Raw genomic sequence first — 20,469 nt, 5'->3', positions numbered from 1 at the left:
CAAAATCTCTTAATTACAGCGATAGACAGCCTAGCTTTGAGAATCCAGCCCATTGTCTGTGTGAAAAATCACAACACATCAATGGTAAACGAAGAAGGCTGAATGCAGAGACTTACTATTCTATTAAAAAAAAAAAAAAAAGACTGGTTGTTTGGCAAAGCATCTGAAACCAGGGTAGGAAGTGCACAAATATGTAAGAAGAGAAATAAAAATAAATATGGTAAGAAATGCAGCTGTTATAGGCATGGTGCCAGCAATGTGGACAGTGTGGATTCCTGGCTGGTCTCAGTTATTTTGTGTTCTGTGCTCCAGGAGGAAACGGCAAGCTTGAATTCAAAGGCAAGGGGCAGAGTCTTTAGGGGGTCAGTCCTCCTGGGAGGCAGCGGCTCCCGCCCACAGCGGGCCCAATAAGGACAATGAAAGTCAGTTTTCAAATTATAATAGAAAATCCCTCTATTATCCCAATCCCAGGGATAATAGAGGGATCACAACAATACATTGCTCTGGTACGGGAAGTGTGGAGTGTCCTTGTGTCTGATAGCATTCGTCTTGTCCATGAAGACAGATGCTGTCTTTTTATACCTCTTTTCTATATGAATGTCTATATTACATTGCCACAGGTTATTTTTTGTTATTTCAGGAAAAGTCAGCTCACCTCTCAGGAGAAATGAGCTCCGTACTGTAATAATTACCACACAGTACAGCAGAGGTTCCCAACCAGTGTCATAAAAAGGTGCCAAAAAAGTACTGTACCTTATTTCTGTTTCCAGCAATGAACTCTAAACTCGCCAACACAACGCGCCCGCAATGCAGGATCAGCTGTATTACACTTTGCGTGGTCACCCATGGCAACCCAAGTCATCGCATTGAGAGTGGTTTTTGACTGAAGCAAAACAACGTTAACGCATAAAAAAATAAAAAAAACACACACACACACACACAAAACTGTGTTGCAGAGTTGGGGCCTATTCTGTTTTTCAATTCCAATTCAGTCTGAATTCAATCTGATCAATTCCAATTCAACCTCAATTCAATCTGATCAATTCCAATTGAACCTGATCAATTCCAATTCCAATGCTGAAGAGGCAGGTATGGTAAGATATTTGCAAGCATGTTGGGTGGACTAAGATAGGGAACTTGTTCTGCTTTTCCTTCCAGTATGCTAGAGGATTAGCATCTTCTGACAGGTATGGTTGGCTCAAGTAATTAGTGAACTCTTCAGAGGCACTTGTTCTGCTTTTCCTTCCAGTATGCTAGAGGATTAGCATCTTCTGACAGCTATGGTTGGCTCAAGTAATTAGTGAACTCTTCAGAGGCACTTCTTCTGCTCTTCCTTCCAGTATGCTAGAGGATTAGCATCTTCTGACAGGTATGGTTGGCTCAAGTAATTCGTGAACTCTTCAGAGGCACTTGTTCTGCTTTTCCTTCCAGTATGCTAGAGGATTAGCATCTTCTGACAGGTATGGTTGGCTCAAGTAATTAGTGAACTCTTCAGAGGCACTTGTTCTGCTTTTCCTTCCAGTATGCTAGAGGATTAGCATCTTCTGACAGGTATGGTTGGCTCAAGTAATTAGTGAACTCTTCAGAGGCACTTGTTCTGCTTTTCCTTCCAGTATGCTAGAGGATTAGCATCTTCTGACAGGTATGGTTGGCTCAAGTAATTAGTGAACTCTTCAGAGGCACTTCTTCTGCTCTTCCTTCCAGTATGCTAGAGGATTAGCATCTTCTGACAGGTATGGTTGGCTCAAGTAATTAGTGAACTCTTCAGAGGCACTTGTTCTGCTTTTCCTTCCAGTATGCTAGAGGATTAGCATCTTCTTCTGACAGGTATGGTTGGCTCAAGTAATTAGTGAACTCTTCAGAGGCACTTGTTCTGCTTTTCCTTCCAGTATGCTAGAGGATTAGCATCTTCTGACAGGTATGGTTGGCTCAAGTAATTAGTGTGAACTCTTCAGAGGCACTTGACAGGTATGGTTTCTGCTTCAGAGGCACTTGTTTGCCTTCCAGTATGCTAGAGGATTAGCATCTTCTGACAGGTATGGTTGGCTCAAGTAATTAGTGAACTCTTCAGAGGCACTTGTTCTGCTTTTCCTTCCAGTATGCTAGAGGATTAGCATCTTCTGACAGGTATGGTTGGCTCAAGTAATTAGTGAACTCTTCAGAGGCACTTGTTCTGCTTTTCCTTCCAGTATGCTAGAGGATTAGCATCTTCTGACAGGTATGGTTGGCTCAAGTAATTAGTGAACTCTTCAGAGGCACTTCTTCTGCTCTTCCTTCCAGTATGCTAGAGGATTAGCATCTTCTGACAGGTATGGTTGGCTCAAGTAATTAGTGAACTCTTCAGAGGCACTTGTTCTGCTTTTCCTTCCAGTATGCTAGAGGATTAGCATCTTCTGACAGGTATGGTTGGCTCAAGTAATTAGTGAACTCTTCAGAGGCACTTGTTCTGCTTTTCCTTCCAGTATGCTAGAGGATTAGCATCTTCTGACAGGTATGGTTGGCTCAAGTAATTAGTGAACTCTTCAGAGGCACTTGTTCTGCTTTTCCTTCCAGTATGCTAGAGGATTAGCATCTTCTGACAGGTATGGTTGGCTCAAGTAATTAGTGAACTCTTCAGAGGCACTTGTTCTGCTTTTCCTTCCAGTATGCTAGAGGATTAGCATCTTCTGACAGGTATGGTTGGCTCAAGTAATTAGTGAACTCTTCAGAGGCACTTGTTCTGCTTTTCCTTCCAGTATGCTAGAGGATTAGCATCAGAGGACAGGTATGGTTCTTAGTGAACTCTTGACAGGTATGGTTGGCTCAAGTAATTAGTGAACTCTTCAGAGGCACTTGTTCTGCTTTTCCTTCCAGTATGCTAGAGGATTAGCATCTTCTGACAGGTATGGTTGGCTCAAGTAATTAGTGAACTCTTCAGAGGCACTTCTTCTGCTCTTCCTTCCAGTATGCTAGAGGATTAGCATCTTCTGACAGGTATGGTTGGCTCAAGTAATTAGTGAACTCTTCAGAGGCACTTGTTCTGCTCTTCCTTCCAGTATGCTAGAGGATTAGCATCTTCTGACAGGTATGGTTGGCTCAAGTAATTAGTGAACTCTTCAGAGGCACTTGTTCTGCTTTTCCTTCCAGTATGCTAGAGGATTAGCATCTTCTGACAGGTATGGTTGGCTCAAGTAATTAGTGAACTCTTCAGAGGCACTTCTTCTGCTTTTCCTTCCAGTATGCTAGAGGATTAGCATCTTCTGACAGGTATGGTTGGCTCAAGTAATTAGTGAACTCTTCAGAGGCACTTCTTCTGCTCTTCCTTCCAGTATGCTAGAGGATTAGCATCTTCTGACAGGTATGGTTGGCTCAAGTAATTAGTGAACTCTTCAGAGGCACTTGTTCTGCTTTTCCTTCCAGTATGCTAGAGGATTAGCATCTTCTGACAGGTATGGTTGGCTCAAGTAATTAGTGAACTCTTCAGAGGCAGTTGTGATTGACCCACCCAGTTCCAATTCAACAATTGAATTGGAATTGAACACAAATTCCAATTCCATTCTGAATTGACCCAACTCTGCTGTGTTGTACTAAGATTTATACATGTGAAGAACAGCAGAAGGGAGCGCCTGTCAGTGAATTAGGACTTAAAAGTTGCCTTATCTTCAGTTCCACCTCGGATCAAGCGGCTCTGCTCACTCTGGCAGCTCCAGGTTTCACATTAATTTACTCTCTTGTGTTTTGCTCTGCTGTGTCTGCTTTTACTAGCGAATCCTCAAAATTAATCTTTTGTTTTCACCAGATCTAACATGTTTTTTTAATTAATATTTAACTTTTTGGCAGTTTTTATAATAACTTATTTTTTTTTACTTAATTAAAAACAAACAGTTTAAACTTTTAAAAGGTAAATTCTTTGTTCAACAATACCCACTTTTACACTGAGAAATGCGATATACAATGAGCTTTTCTGCAGGCTGCAATTTATAATTCAAAATCTGAAACGCTGGGCCATTGGATTTCAAAGCATTTAAAATCTTACATGTGGGATACATTTTAAAATTGTATTACAAAGGTATCTAGGCAAAATATTACCTATTGCTCCAACTTGTAGCCTGTGGCATTGAACAGCTTTCACTGTAAATGGCTTAAACCGATAAGAAATTATTTTTATGGTGGCTTGAATTGTTTTTAGGAGGTTTAAACGTAGAGGCTTTTATTAGAAGGCGAGGTCAGTTGGAGAAAATAGTATATTATAGAAAATATATTATTATTATTATTATGAACAATAACAATGGGAAATAAAATAAAAAAGCATGCAGTGGATCATTACAAAACCTTAGGAAAAGACCTATTACATTGAGGTCCTGTAGCAATGGTGTGCTGTGTGTTTTCAGTGTCAGCAGGGGTATACTATAAGTGTGAAACATGATATCTGAAGCCTTAACGATAGCCATCCTGTTTATCATACATTTGAAATGTTTGTTTTGCAGCTGGTTCAAGCCAGCTTTGTGTATCTGAAACCCCAGAACTCGCAGCTGAAGCGTTGTCTTGTTAAGGGGTAAAACACCCAGTTAATTTTACATAACTAGAAGCAAACAACCATGTGATATAATCCGAGTTCTCTTCAGCACTCCTCATGTGTTTGTTTCTCATTTTGTTAGGCAAATGTGAATTTCTCACCATTCAAAAAATAGGAGTTAACTGACTTTCAAAAGAACACCTTGGGCATTTGCACACGCCAAACGTTATTATGTGTTAAGTTGAAGGTTAAAGAATGGAGGGAACGCCCATGTTTGTTTATGCATTAGACCTTGTTTTTTTGTTAGACTGCCCCAGTTTAATCTTATTTACTACATCAAACAAAAGAGTACATAGGAGTACCTTGTACCGCACAACAAAGCGTCGCCCCTGACATGTGTCCTGTGCATGAAAGCCTGCATTGAACAAAAAATAAATTGAAATGCTGCCTCGCCCCAGCTTTCCTCAGCTAGACAAGCCAGTGTTCATAGGGTAAGAGTGTTGATAGAATGAAGAGAACCAAAACCTGTAGTGTATTCTTCAGGGTGCAGGATGGGATTGGGAATGTTACATGTGTGTGTGAAAAACTAGTTTTGTTTGTAACTGATGCCTTCAGATAAAGGGTACATTTTTCAAGAAAAGCTTTACGTGCATATACATCTGTGCGATTTTTTAGTAAAGGAGACTGGGCAGTTTCATTATGGTATACCTAGCTACTCTATGTTAATACCCTAATGCATAGACCAGTCTGTGCTGTATTTCCATCTCGTGGCATAGGAAAGGAAAGTGTGACACTGGACTTCAGGTAGTCCAGCTAGCATTTCCTAGATGTTATTGTTCAATCCCAGCATCGTTTGTGACATTATCTGCGCTCCACATACGCTGCTACAGATATGTAAAAAAAAAAAAAAAAAAAAAACAATAAAAACATTTGAGTGTAACCAAGATGCATTTTGGGTGACACAAAGGTCATTTTTCTTCTAAACCTCATTGTGTATCCAGCTTATGCTCCCTCCTGCTAGAATACTGGTGCTCTGATTGCAATTAGTGGCGTATTGTGGGAAAGAAAAAAGCCTGGCTGCAGAATTTGGATACAGTCCTTATAAAATAAACAATCTTCCTCCTGGTGAATTGATGGATTTATGACCCATGTGTGATCGGACACACAGGAGTCAGCAGTGATAAAGTAATGTTTCTTGTGTTGTGTAACACTGTATTATACACTGTCACTACACAACCTCATATGTAATTATGATGTAATAAACAGTTGCTAACTATGTTGCCGTTTTCTTGTGTGTAATGACACAGCTGTTTAGAATTGTGTTGCACTGTATGTCATTTCTTTAACAGTGTTATACTGTAGGCGATAGAATGCCTGAAACCTGTTCTATTGCAATTCTGTTAAGCCGCCTTTTTTTTAGTGTCATCTGTCAAGCAGCATGTTTGATTTGCACTGAAGCATAGCAAATATCTTTGCAGAATGGTTCTTACATGTTTGAATTACTGGAAGGCATGTCAAAGACCTTTCACACTGGTAGATTTGCAGTGGGTATGTGTGCGTGTGTGCGTGTGTTTAAAGGGGAAATCTGATACATTTTTTTATTTAAAAATATAAATAAATAAAATATATATATATATTATATACATATTGCAGTTTTACAACAGTAAAGTAGGTGGATAACAAATGCATAGCAAACAAGAGCCACAAGAAATGTAGGATCAGTATGCTTTAATGAGATATTAGTGTAGAAATACAATTCCTTATTCTGTAAAACCTTCCATACAGTAATAATATTGTCAATATGAGTTTAGCAGTATATATGTGAAATATTTATGTCACCAACTAGTTTTAAGACATTGGCAAGAATTCAAAATGGGCAAACAAATAAACAAAACATTTAGTAAAATGTCGTCTTTAAGGTTGAATAGTACACAATAAAAAGAGTGTGTGTGTGTATGTGTGTGTGTGTGTATATATATATATATATATATATATATATATATATATATATATAGTTTTTAACCCTTCAAGTGCGTCATTAGCTACACCCAACGGATGCCAAGACACCTTCTTTAAGCAGTAACCCAACCAGCGGCACCCAATTTATATCACTTGCCTGAAAAATATTTTATAAAACTGAGCAACAGCTGGTGCCATCCCAGGCTCTTTCCATTTAAATGGACACAGCATTTAGATTAAAAGGCGTGACATTAATGACACTGACTCTTCCTAGTCCCCCACAATTGGCTGAAGGAAAGCGTGGCTCATTATAAATGTTGCCTAAAGGGTGGAGCTTAGCTCATATTTTTCATTGCCTGCTTTCTCCCTCTGAAAAGTGTAGCCATGAAGAGTGGGTGCCATTACTGTTTATTATGTATAATTAAAAAACAAAGCTAGATGGTTTCAGAGGTTGTTTACAAAACATTTCCAGTCTAAGTTTCTGGAACACTGTAAATAATAATAACAATTATGAAAACCCAAATATGTTAATATTTTCATGTAAAAGTCAGAAATCTCAGGATTCTTCAAAATACTTAATTCAGAATTTCTGTAAAGCGAGTCATTTATGCTGCTTTTATATGTAAATCTCTGCCTTGTATGTGTTACCAGCCCGTGTGAACCAAATCACATTTCAGTAATGCAAGAACAGAAACAGTGTGTAATGTGACAAAGCAATATCACGGCACGCCAATTTGTTTGATCTTTCTCTGAGCATTCCCTTACAGCCTGTTACCTTGGCAGTTTACCAACAGTACTTTCATGCAGCTGTAATGCTTTCCCAGAGAATGTGTTCCAACACTAAGGAACAAATAATACCTGGGCTTCCCAACTTCCCTCCAACCCTATTACAGATACAAATGTAAGAAGGGTCCATATACCAAGTTACTGGGTGTTACAATTGCACATTCAATTTTTGCAGTTTTTGTTGCAGAACAGTATGTGTTTATAGTTAGAAATTATCTATCCCTGTGTAATCCTATAACATATAACAGTAACATTGACCGTCTAGCAATTAAAAGGTTGTATTGTATCTGGTACTCAAGCCCTTTCATTATTCTTTCAATGCTATCTTCTTAACTTGAGGCTGAGGTTGGGCATAAACTGCAAAGCTATCCAAGCTTCAGTGAGAATGGTAACCAATGTACAGAAGGCTCACATTTGCACATGCGGCTTTTGCATCACATTTTCTCACCAGCGTGGTGCCTGCATTATCTATAGCAACCGTGCATGGCGTGGCTTGACCTGTTAACAACCTGCTCAGTGTTGAAATGCATTTGCAAGGCTTGATGCCCAGGCAAACAGAGCACAAGAAAAACATGTTTCCTGTAAATGCGACAATTTTTCACTTTCAGTCTTCTGATTGCAAAAGGACGATGTATAAAAAGAAGCATGTGCAAAAGAGACAAAGACACACACCTGCCCCAGATCTCATACAATGCAGTGCAGCTTTAAAAGACTATCACCGCTGTGATCACACAAGCATTTCCAAAAGCTCTTCAGGTACCGAGGATTATCACTTGAAGGGTTACCTTTAAACACAACATCGGCAAGAGGAGATTACAGTATGTTAATAAAGCAGGACCCTATGAGTGCTATTAAATATTTAAATTCTTAATGTAATTAGTAGGCTTTTTTGGTTATTTGATGCGTTCACGTTTCTCCAAAATGCCACTATTACAACAGTAATCCGCACTAGAAAGTAAAAATACTTTATTTATTTTTATATTGGTTATTAATGCAAACAAGTCCCCGCTCTGCTTCTACTGCGTAGATATCAAAGTACCAAGGCAAGCTGGTATTAAACACTACAATATACATCTTTAAAGCTTCATCATCTTTTTTTTTGTTTTATATATTATAAAATAGCCACCAAATAGTAAAGACACTGTTTCACTTCAGTAAAACCCTAATGAAGGACCAAAACAAGCAAGAAAAGGTCTGTTTTGTATGTGTACTGCATATTTTCTTTTTGCAGGACATGTAATTACCACTGCAGTTAATTATGTTAGTTCCATGATGTATTCTGAAGAATACCAATACAAAAATAAACAAAAAAAACTAAACAAAAATACAATATTGCTTAAATGTTATTTCTCGTGAATTGTGTGGAACTGTGGAATGACAGTTAAGGGGCGATCACACCGGACGCAGCGCACATACCGCCTCCTTGAGCATTGCCGCAGAGCACTGTTCACAAAAAAAAAAGTATTTCAAGTAATGAGGAGTGAAACATTACACACACCATCATAATTCCCCCATACAGTTACCCCAAATATCAGGCAATTGTGTTGTTTAAAATAAAATAAAAACATGTTGCTTTTAAAAATTGAGATATTTTCTTTCTTTGTGAGTTTTGCGTGGTTTGCTGGGTTAGGCAAAGACAGTGAGAGTCAAAGGCATAATTATGCAATGACATTATTGAGCATTATACACATGATTAGCATCTAACACAATACCTGGAACAATTAACAGCAAACAAAAAAAGATAACTGTGATCGCCTTGCTCTATGGGAGAAGGAAAAAAGTGTAAGATCGCTGTGGGTCCATGACATCACCAAGAAAAGAAAAAGGTACGGCAAATATCATCGGCAGATACAGGAGCTCCGGTTTGATGAAGGCAGATTACAAACCTACTTAATATTGTATTATACAGCTCTGGAAAATCAGAACTACAAGCTTTTCCTCCATTATATTAAAAAAAACAAACTATATCTATATCTATATATATTATAGTGCCCTGAAAAAATATTTGCCCCCTGTCTGATTTTCTGCATTTTTGCACATTTTTCACATTGAATTTGGTCAGATCTTTTTGTGGGTTGTAGTAGTATATATAGGGAGACTGACAGAAAAAATGACACTAAAGTTTGGTGCTTCTTTCATTTGTTTGGAGTGCAAGATAATGCAAACATGCAATCTTCAGGTGTGAAAAAGTTACCCCCCCCCCTAGTTAACTCATCCCAATTAAAGGGAAAATTGGGCTCAGTTGTTCGAATACTTTGGTTAACAATCAGGCCTGATTTGGGCCAGCCCTGCCCAATATAAATCTGACTAACTTCGGCCCTTACCATCAGAGTGAAGTTGTCAGCACACAGGTTCTACAGGCACATCATGCCACGATCAAAAGAAATGATTGAAGACCGCCGGAAAAAAAAACAGTTGTTGATGCCTATCAGTCTGTAAAGGGTTACAAAGCCATTTCTAAGGCTCAGGGGCTCCACCAAACCACAGTCAGAGCCATATTGTCCAAATGGAGAAAGTTTGGGACAGTGGTGAATCTTCCCAGGAGTGGCCGTCCTGCCAAAATCTCTCCAAAAGCAAGGCGTAAAATCGTCCAGGAAGTCACAAAGAACACTAGAACAACATGCAGGGATCTGCAGGCCTCTCTCGCCTCGGCTAAGGTCAGTGTTCATGACTCCACCATCAGAAAGACACTGGGCAAAAATGGGATTAATGGCAGAGTAGCAAGGCAGAACATGAATGTTTGTCTCAAGTTTGCCAAAAAGCACCTGGATGATCTCAAGAGTTCTGGAACAATGTTCTATGGATAGATGAGTCAAAAGTGGAACTTTTTGGCCAACATGGGCTCTGTTATGTCTAGCGAAAACCAAACACTGCATTCCACAGTAAGAACCTCATACGAACAGTCAAGGATGGTGATGGGAGTGTCATGATTTGGGGATGCTTTGCTGCATCAGGACCTGGACAACTTCAATCATTGAAGGAACCATGAATTCTGCTCTGTATCAGAGAATTCTACAGGAGAATGTCAAGCCATCCGTCCGTCCATGAGCTGAAGCAGAAGCACAGCTGGCCCGAAATAAACAAGCAAGTCTACATCAGAATGGTTGAAGAACAGGAAATTTAAAGTTTTGGAATGGCCTAGTGAAAGTCCAGACCTAAACCCCATTGAGATGTGGCAGGACCTGAAACAAACAGTCACTGAGTTGAAGCACAAATGTCAGTGAGTTGAAGCAGTTCTGCATGAAGGAGTGGGCCAAAATTCCTCCACAGCGCTGCGAGAGACTGATCAGTAACTACAGGAAGCGTTTGGTTGCAGTTATTGCTGCTAAAGGTGGTGTAACCAGTTATTGAGTCTAAGGGCGCGATTACTTTTTCACATGGGAGTATTGGGTGTTGCATAAGTTTCTTTAATAAATAAAGTAAATAAGTATCAAAACTTTTTGTTATTTGTTCACTCAGGGTCCCTTTTATCTAATTATTACATTTTGGTTGAAGATCTGATAACACTCAGTGTCAAATATGTACAAATGCAGAAAATCAGACGGGGGCAAATGCTTTTTCACGGCACTGTATGTATATATATATATTTATTTATTTATTTTTCTTCTTCGCAAAGAAGCCTCCTACTTTCCCCTGATTGGTCGCTGGCAGTTTACGTCACAGTGCGGTGAAAGTTGAAAACATTTCATCTCCTGCACGCCACTTTGCAGTGCCGCTTCCCGCGACCGAATCCATTGAAAACAACTGCACTTGCGGCACGGTGTGAACGCCCCTTTAGAGTAAAGGTTGATGAAAAAGTTAAGGAAAAATGAGAAGGAAGTCAGATAATTATCTGAGAAGAAAAACAGTTTTACTAAACTAGAGAAAATGTTGTAGTACAAACAAATATAGAATGCTTTTTTTAAAAATATCTTTTAACACCAAAAGAGGCCACTAGGCGGTAAAACGTGGACACATTGAACACGCAAGTAAAATGTCTTTATATATTTCAATATTAGAAAGAAATTTAAAAAAAGTTATATAACATAATAAAAATAATAAACCAAGCTGCTGGTATGCTATAGGCTAGCAGTTATTGCGGGAGGTTTAGCTGGCTTGGTCGAGTGCACGCAGCAAGTCTCCTCCTTGCAGCAGGTTCAGGTTGCTGAGGACTGGAACATTAACCTCACAGTCATATCTGGTCAATTCCGGCAGGGAACAGGTCTCAAATGATGGGCCCAGCAGGCGACTTGCCATTCCTGGACAGCGAAAACAGAATAAAAAAGAAATCTGTTTATAAAAAAAAAAAAAAGGAAGTTCATGCAACATTTATACTGGCTCAAAATATTCTGCCATTCTATCTGACTGTCTACACTGGACTGATGCTACAGCCGTTGGGAAATGCATTGGGTGACTGCAGTAAAAGTCAGTAAATACTGTGCATTTACCATAGTTTCTCCTGGTTGGCCAATTTTTTTAATGTACTTTACCATACCTCCCTGAGCTTTACAGTGCCTGCCCATGCTTTCACTTTGCTTTACTACACTTTGCTCTGCTTTTACTATGGTGAAACTTTTATAAGGGTTACGCTTCCTTAAATTACTGTGAAAACTAAACTTTCCCCCAGATCTTTCAAAGGGGCTGCACTACCCTGACACTTCGGTCACTGGTTTAGGTTTAGTATATCTGGTTCCTCACCCTCCATTTTTGGGGCAGGCAGCATGTTGAACTCCTGACAGTTGAGGCCGTAGACCTGTCGTGAAAATGTCACTCTTTGATTTTCATCATCGTTTCTAGAGCACTGTGGCTTCTCCTGCTGAAGCTGATTGATAGCCTGTTCCAGACGTGCATGTCCAGTGTTGAACTTGTCTAAAGATGAATAATACAATTCTATTGTGCAACTCAGATTTAGAATTTGACAAGCTTTCAGTAAACACTGTCATTGAAGTAAAATTAATATTACGGTATAAACGTGCAAATAGACACAGCTGCTGGTATGCTGTAGCTGCGCCGGGCTGGGTTCATCCCTGATCATTGTGCACTATCTGGGAATACAGACCACTGCCTCAAGGCTGCCAGAGAGATTGCAGATACAGCATCATGCTAAAGCAACAGTATTCTACAGCTATGGCCAAAAGTTTTGCATCACCCTATAGAATTAACTAAAAAATAAAGTCGAATGAAAACCTGCTGAACAGTTAACATTTTTTTTATTTCATACCGCTTTGTAGTTTTCCATATACTTAACAAAAAAATGACATTGAAAAATCAAAATCTAACATGCAATACTGTACTACTATTATGGCTTTTGCAATATCGTTTTGTAGTTTGTTTGATTTTACATGATGTTAAATAAAATATCTAAATTATGTTCACATATAGATGTCTCAATCCTAAAATTTTAGGTGATGCAAAACTTTTGGCCATAGCTGTACATTAAAAAACAGAAGCGATGTTGAGCTAAGCCTTCAGGGTACATATTATTGTTAAGGCTCTCTACACAATGTGCAAGCTCTATCTTGTTCTCATTATAGCCATATTTTTTGTCTGCCATGTTAGCCTGCATATTTAAGTCTTTATTAATTTACCTTGAAGAGCACTCATGCTGAGTGATTTCTTCTCCATGAAGGAGCAGCTGTCCGCTTTCAGGGCTTTCATTCTTTTACACATCATCTCAGAGGGCTTGCTTTGGGATGGGTTCTCCTGCAATGAACACAAGGGATAAAATACCGGTCACTCAAGCACTGCCAGGTCCTGATATGATCCCTGTCAAGCCCCTGCCTATATAACTCCTCAAGCATTTCAGTACAGCTTGTATGAATCTTCCATCGCAACCCAGACCGATCAGCAATCCGCGGTTTGGCACCCTGTCTTCCACATGTGCTAATATTCAAGAGTGGGGGGGGGGGGGGGGGGGGGCAAACTATATATTTTGCTCCTCCGATTTTTTAAATTCTTTATATATGTGTTTGGCATTGGTTTGTCTTTAAAAGGTTTAAAATAAAATATAAAAATGGTGAAGTATTCAGAGGATGGGGCACATTTTTAAACAATCACAATAAATTCTCCCTACACGAACACAGTGGTTTGACCCACTGAGGTCTGCACCGTGGCCAACGTCAGCTAACAGTACAAAAAAACAATGTTAAGTTAATGTGAACTCGGCAGGTGATCAGACTGACGACTGCACGAAATATTAATACTTAATTGTAGACAGATATTTATTTATTACTTGCAAAAATATCTGAAGGAAGGACCATTATTAAAAGAAAAGAGGTAAGGAAAGAGAATGTCAGACTTAATTAAATAATGCAGGGTTTTAGAATTAAAAGTTAATATTGCAGCGGGACAATGAACAAGATATAGGATGTCCCTGAATGACTGTAAAAACATGTAGAAATAAATGCTCATTGATAAAAAGGGTGACCCAATATTTACCAATGTAATCTCTTTGATTTTAGCATATCATCGACTCCATTGGTCTGGGGCAGGCATATTTCTGATACTTGGCGCATCAAGTTTTATTTATTTATTTATTTATTTATTTAGGTGCCAAAGGATCGGGAAGTGGGAGTGCTCTCGGTGTGGCTGAACACACAACTGTTCTCTTGTTAACGGACGAGCAGTGTATGGTTGATCTGCACTGCCTGTAATAGTCATGAATCAGCCGTTTCAACCAATTAGCATTACTGTGTGAGGGCTGGCAGTTTGTGTTTCAAACCATTAGCATGAAGCATTGTCATGTGAGAGCGGGTGCTTATTGTTTCAGCCTTTCCAAAAGTCTTGTAGCAGCTGGTTTCGCTGTGATAACTGAGCTCAGCCACGTCTGGTGATAAAGCATTCTCAAGCATCCAGAACTACAGTTAAAACAAAGCCAAGCAAAGAATAGTTTAACTGTTAATCTACATGTCAATATATCTATCAACAAACAAGTCATATTATAACATGTTGTACATGTTATTGTTTGTGTTTGTTTAGCACGTCCCTTTAATAAGCTGCATGTTGGAATGATAGGTGCTACAGTGGCGTCTTCCAGAGATGCCACTGGAACTGACTCTGCCATTTGGTGCTACTTGTGTTTGTACTTAATAAATGCTCAGTAAATATTCTATATTTTATGCTGAAACACCTGCCCAATTTTGTGGGTTTACTATTACAAAAAGAGTAACTTGAAAAAGATTGAACAATAAAAATTAAGTTTGCCAAAGCTTCTTCGCAAAAAAGAAAAGCACTGCTGGTTGTCCTCTAATTCTCTTAATATCTTTTTATTGCAGTAGATCTGGCTATGGACATGTACAGCCCTCGTGCTTTGAAATATAGCAGAATCAGAAAACGTTACTTTGCATAGGCATTATAACACAGTACAGCCAACTGAATGATTGTGTGAATTCTAACCCACCATGAGAAGCTGCTGAAACAGTGGTTGTTCTCTGTACTCCGTCTGTCTCTTGCGCTTGTAATGGCTGGCGACAGCATTCCTGGCTGGTGTCACTTCTTTGTCTTGTTGGAAAAAGGTATCCCGGGACCTAAAGAAATGCACCTTGGAATCACCTTCAGATCTTGAACTGTCATGATGTACAAGTACAGTAGGGAGCTCTGAAGACATTGGGACACCACTTCCACTGCATTTACAGTGTAGCCCCTTCAATCGCTATGTGCACAATTGTACCATGTTAAATTTTCTATATGTATTTTAATCCATGTTATTGTCAGCAACACTTCTCGAACTCCACAAAGTTCACAAAAACTGTTTTAAAATGATACAAAAAAAAACAAACATGATGTTACATATACTAACAAAACTTCATATTACGATTAATAAAACAAGTTCTTCAGACTGCGATTTAAAGAAGCCAACAAGCAATCTAGAGCAGTTTCATAAACAAACTAAAAGCGTAAAGCTTTGTGAATGGGGTTCCTTGTCACTTACAGGCTCATAGCATTTGCATGAATCACCCCAATGTTACTGGAGCCCAAGCCAAGCCCAGAGGTTGTTACCGTACCTTTGCTTATAAAAAGATATCGAATGGGACTGGCACCCTGGAAGCTGGTCCATCATGCTCCACTTGTTGGGTTGGTAATTAAACAGAGGGTCAGATGGCCGCTGAACATTCTGTCTGCCCGCCATGGAAGACAGTGGAGTGTTGGTGGGGGTGTGGTAGGGGGGCACCAAGGCGGTGCCCGTGTAGTGCAGGGGTGTGTGGGGGCCTGGGGCAGCAGGGCTGGGGTTCTTCTTCTCCGCAGACAGCTGAATGGGAGTGCAGAAGTTCTCAGACTGCACGTGGCTGTGCAGGGGCAAGGCTAGTGGCTGGAACAGGCTGGCGAGGGTGCTGAAGCTGTGGTGGGAGCTGCTGTTGGCACTGTATTCAGACAGGGGTGGCTCCTCCTGGTATATGGGGTTCAGCTGGAAGTCTTCTCCATCCATGGGAATGTATGGAGCCAGGGTCTCCAGGTCCAGGTCGTTAAGCTCCAGCTGGGTAAAACAGGTTCAGAGGCAGAAATGTGCCACTAGTCAAAGAGGTGGCCCAACAGACCTGCTGGCCAAGCTGTTCTCAATAGTTTATCACACAGGTAGCGTTACCACATAGGTAACATTCTTACATTTTGTCATACAGAAAATGCACTAGGCTAATTTTACTTTCTGTTTTGATAAACTGAACAAAACTGATTTAAAGCTGATTAAATAATGTAACAAGTGTAGTTAATGTACCTGCATTCGGAACAGACAAAAAATATTAACCATAGCACTAAGGATTAAACCTCCATTCTGTCCACAGGGTCAGTTTGTGACCGTCAACCTCTCATCACACAGAACTGTACTTGGAAGAATGCTCCGAAACCTTTCCTACCTGCCTATTGCATGTTCAACTTTTTTTAAATCTGTTTTCTGAATGTTGTTTAAATGCAGTGAAGAACAACAGCAAGTATTGTAATAGAAACAGATGCAATTATTTAATATGAAAATAAAGAATAACGTGTGTAGGATTCTTTGTACTTCGACTCCCGATACGTCACTTAGCTTCGTTACTAAGCCAGAAGAATTCTGAGCTATTTGTGAATGACATCACATTGTCCATGTGCTGTTTAGAAGGCCCTCGTTATAGTGTAATCATCTTAACGAGTCAGTGCCATTGTGTTTTATAGCATTTTAATGATCTGACCTCAGTAGTGCACTGGGCCTTCGCTGCAGTCTCCATTGCAAAGAGCTTCTCAGTCAGCTCAACCTTGAGATCATTGTCGATTGAGCTGTAATAGTCTCCAGGACTGCTTGGCTACAGAAAGAGAATAAGACAATGTGTTTGTGACCCGGCTGAATGATCCCATTTACATGTACACAGCCCCATCCACCGCCCTCCTCCATACTGCATTATAGTGAATGCAGAATTATTTCCAGTGGAAGAGTCAGTGGTTGACCCAATACAAAAACTGCAATTTGACCCAATGAGATGGAGCCCAGGCATGCTGTGAATGTACGTACCGTAGAGCAGCTGCTGGTGCTGCTGGCACTCAGGGGGGTCCTGGCCGGGGAGCCCTGCAGCACAGACAAGGCGGCCAGGCTCTTCCCTTCGGGCTGGCTGCACGGATTCCTCTCCTCCACGGCCCAGGGCTTGTTTGGGGGAGGCATGACGGCCTTATACAGGGGAGCTTCCTCAAATGGAGGCCCTCCTGCCATTCAACAGCAGACACAGGGGTTACACCACAGCAGAGATTACAGCTCTGTCTGCTTTTCTTGCTCCTTGTTCATTGGTCACCATTTTGATGCTTCTCAACTTCATAACGATTGAAAGGGGTTTTACAGACCACAGCACTTTTTAATGGTGTATAAATGAAACTATATCTTAACTGAACATTAACAAAGAATTTACATTTGTTAACATCTTCGTATACACGTGTTAACAGTTAATAACATCTTGCTTTTAATGGAATTTACTCTTAGTAACTTACCAAGAGTCTTACTAATGACTCTATTGTATTTTATAACTGCTATTATCTGTACTGTGATATTTTGTAACAACTATAACTCGCCCTGGATAAGGGAGACTAAAAATAATAATAATAATAATAATAATAATAATAATAATAATAATAATAATAACACTATGTAACACAATTTTTGTTCCAGGGTAGTAAGTGTTAGTTCCTAATTGCTTATGCCTCAAAAGTATAGAAAATGGCTATTATTCCCCACAAACTTTACTTTTGTGACCAGGACAGTGATATTTTGAAATGGACCTATTTCCAATGAGAAAATGATCTTTTCGTTCACATAAAGTCAGAAAAAAACAACATATGAATCCAAATTAACATGTATTTATACTAAAGTAATACAAAAATGACTACAAAAGATTTAGAAGCAAGTAGTTTTTCAGGATATGATTATGCTGTAAATCACTTTCACGAATCAGCCTCCAAATGTAGTCTCCCATCATGTTCTCGTTATACTGTCCTTGGTAGCGGCATTCAAAGTCCAGTATATCCTGGTGGAAGCGCTCGCCTTGCTCCTCCGGGTACGCTCCCATGTTCTCCTTGAATTTATCAAGATGAGCATCAAGGATATGGACTTTGAGGGACATCCTACAGCCCATTGTGCCGTAGTTCTTCACCAGAGTCTCAACCAGCTCCACATAGTTTTCGGCCTTGTGATTGCCCAGGAAGCCCTGAACCACTGCGACAAAGCTGTTCCAAGCCGCTTTCTCCTTACTAGTGAGGGGACTTCATGGGGAATTCATTGCACTCCAGGATCTTCTTTATCTGTGGTCCGACGAAGACACCGGCTTTGACCTTTGCCTCAGACAGCTTAGGGAAGAAGTCTTGAAGGTACTTGAAGGTTGCCGACTCCTTATCTAGAGCTCTGACAAATTGTTTCATAAGGCCCAATTTGATGTGCAGTGGTGGCATCAGCACCTTCCGGGGGTCCAGCAGTGGCTCCCACTTGACGTTGTTCCTCCCCACAGAGAACTCGGTCCGCTGTGGCCAGTCCCGCCTGTGGTAGTGCGCCTTGGTGTCCCTGCTGTCCCAAAGGCAAAGATAGCAGGGAAACTTGGTAAAACCGCCTTGGAGACCCATCAGGAATGCCACCATTGCAGCCTCTTGATGCCATCTCAGAAAAATGCAGATATGTATCCACTTAAGCAGCTGGAACTAAACTGAACTGCTGGGCTTAAGGCCCCTGTATTTATACTACTATTTATATTACTGGAAAGTTCTAGAAGTTACTCCAAGTTTACTCAGCACTGAATCTATCTGGAATGTTCTGGAAAATAGGTAAATTTCAAAATATCACTGTCCTGGTCACAAAAGCAAAGTTTGTGGGGAATAGCCATTTTCTATACTTTTGAGGCATAAGCAATTAGGAAATAACCCTTACTACCCAGGAACAAAAAAAAAAAAAAAAATTGTTACACGGTGTAATAATAATAATAATAATAATAATAATAATAATAATAATAATAATAAAAAGGCAAAAATTATAAATTACACCTTAAAAGGGATACATGCCCATCCCTTTACTGAGCTATAACCTGGGCTGTATGTTGTTCACAGCACATCATGGTCTAAAACTACATATTTCACAATTTAACCAGTATTTCTAAAAAAGTAGATCGCTGCTTGATCATTTTTCTCTACAGTTATGGCGAAATCTGTCATAACTGAAAACACAAATCCAGCCTAAGCAATGATGTTGGAACTGCAGTAAGCTGAGGTGACTGTCTGCTATGACAGGAGCAGGAACTCTTACCGAAGTCCAGGGAGACGATGGTGTCGCCGGGCGTGGGTGCCAGCTGTGCCAGCTCCTCGGGCTCCTCCTTCAGCCTGGTGAAGAGCTGCTCGCTGGAGTCGGATGCTGGCACCCCGCTGTTGAAGAAGCTGTTCATGCTCAGGACGTGTGGCTTGAGCAGCGACTCGGTCTGGTCCAAGGAGAAGATCACAGAGTTCTCCTCGATGTCGCTGCAGAGCGACAGGGGAGGGAAGGGACAGTGCTTATTTCACGTGGCTCTGCGCGGGGTTCCAAGAAAATCTTTCTGCCAGCAGTATCAAGTGTTACTCCTGCACACGGTCCCGCTGTACCTACCTCAGCACGAAGTTAACACACACGATGCACTGCGGCTGGGAGTTGCGGGTGTTGTAGATGACAGTGCCCTGGGTCTCCAGCCAAACGTACCCCCCGTGCTTTGCAAGCATCCGGTACTGACTGCTCACTGCCTGACCCTTGGTGCACACTGCAGAAGAAGAAAACTTTGTTTAAAAAAATAAAATAAAATGGGTGATCTGGTGATAGATTTGTATATCTATTCGGTGTATGTCCACATCCTCAATGAGCCAGCCCCCATAGAATTGCCATAGAAAACAGATCTATACCTTACCCACGCTAGGTTATTCTGAACACGGACACAGTGAGTTGCTGTATGCAAGGTTGGTTCATCTCTTGTTTGCCCCAAGTTGCCAATCTTGTATGAGGGCCTGCGGGGAGCACTGCATTGGCTTGTGTGCTTATGCAGGGAGGATAAAGGTCTAATAACTCATCCTGGTCAGGTGCCACTCAACAAACCAAAGCATATTCTTTATTTCTGCAGTGAATTTAGAACTCATGAAATGTGTAAGACAGGGTACTGGCTGCATACAGAGAACTGAGGACTAAAACAAATGCACCTCAGTACAACTCATCTAAATTGTACTGTATTTTGCTAATACATTAATGATTTAGCAAGACTAGTCTGTTTTTCAACATAAAAAAAGACAATTATCTGTAACTAAATAAATACAATAACAATAATACAGACCTTTTCAAGTTATGAAACTTATAAAGTCACAAAAACAGACACACACACAACCAAGATGTATAGAAAATCAAATAAAATGGCAGTATTTCACAAATGGCATTTACTTGACTGCTTTAACAAAAAAAATGCTGATTTTAAAAAAGATTAATAATCCAGACCTTCACAACAGAAAAAAAAAACAAAAAACAAAACACAAGCAAGATGTTTACAAAATCTAATAAAACAGGGTTTCACAACTGGCAGCTCGCTACTTGCCAGAACTGGGACAAAAGAAAAGAAACAAAACCCGCTTTTATGAATAATTGTCACTTTGGAGGAGCTATTCCAGAAAGGTTAATGTCGTTTCTGCTGGAAGAACACAATGACACCTCCCTAACACAGACGAGCTGCCAGGCCGGCACACAGTGGGATCTGATACTCGCTCTGTCACAGGTTACACATAATCACATTCAAGGCAACTTAATGCAA

The 20,469-nt window shown here is 40.2% G+C and overlaps 1 protein-coding gene across 5 annotated transcripts in view; it reads right to left on the bottom strand.

Annotated features, from left to right (window-relative positions):
• Positions 1-11,068: 11,068 nt before the first annotated feature.
• LOC121316682 (endothelial PAS domain-containing protein 1-like) overlaps positions 11,069-20,469 on the bottom strand; it is a 50,080-nt gene continuing 40,679 nt past the window's right edge. For 4 of the 5 annotated variants that reach the window (XM_041251741.1, XM_041251742.1, XM_041251739.1 and 1 more), the window contains exons 8-16: positions 19,293-19,440; positions 18,960-19,168; positions 16,698-16,885; positions 16,381-16,491; positions 15,223-15,692; positions 14,619-14,745; positions 12,808-12,922; positions 11,918-12,088; positions 11,069-11,478 (exon numbers count right to left, since the gene is read on the bottom strand). In XM_041251741.1, the coding sequence (XP_041107675.1) occupies positions 11,327-11,478; positions 11,918-12,088; positions 12,808-12,922; positions 14,619-14,745; positions 15,223-15,692; positions 16,381-16,491; positions 16,698-16,885; positions 18,960-19,168; positions 19,293-19,440 (1,691 nt within the window). In that variant the 3' untranslated portion in view covers positions 11,069-11,326. The remainder of the gene's footprint in view (positions 11,479-11,917; positions 12,089-12,807; positions 12,923-14,618; positions 14,746-15,222; positions 15,693-16,380; positions 16,492-16,697; positions 16,886-18,959; positions 19,169-19,292; positions 19,441-20,469) is intronic. The other variant, XM_041251743.1, reaches the window with a different exon arrangement.

Source organism: Polyodon spathula, chromosome 6 (genome assembly GCF_017654505.1).
Source record: "Polyodon spathula isolate WHYD16114869_AA chromosome 6, ASM1765450v1, whole genome shotgun sequence".
NCBI classification, from domain to species: domain Eukaryota; kingdom Metazoa; phylum Chordata; class Actinopteri; order Acipenseriformes; family Polyodontidae; genus Polyodon; species Polyodon spathula.
The sequence above is the reverse complement of the archived record's forward strand: the minus strand, read 5'-3'. Positions and strand labels throughout refer to the sequence as shown.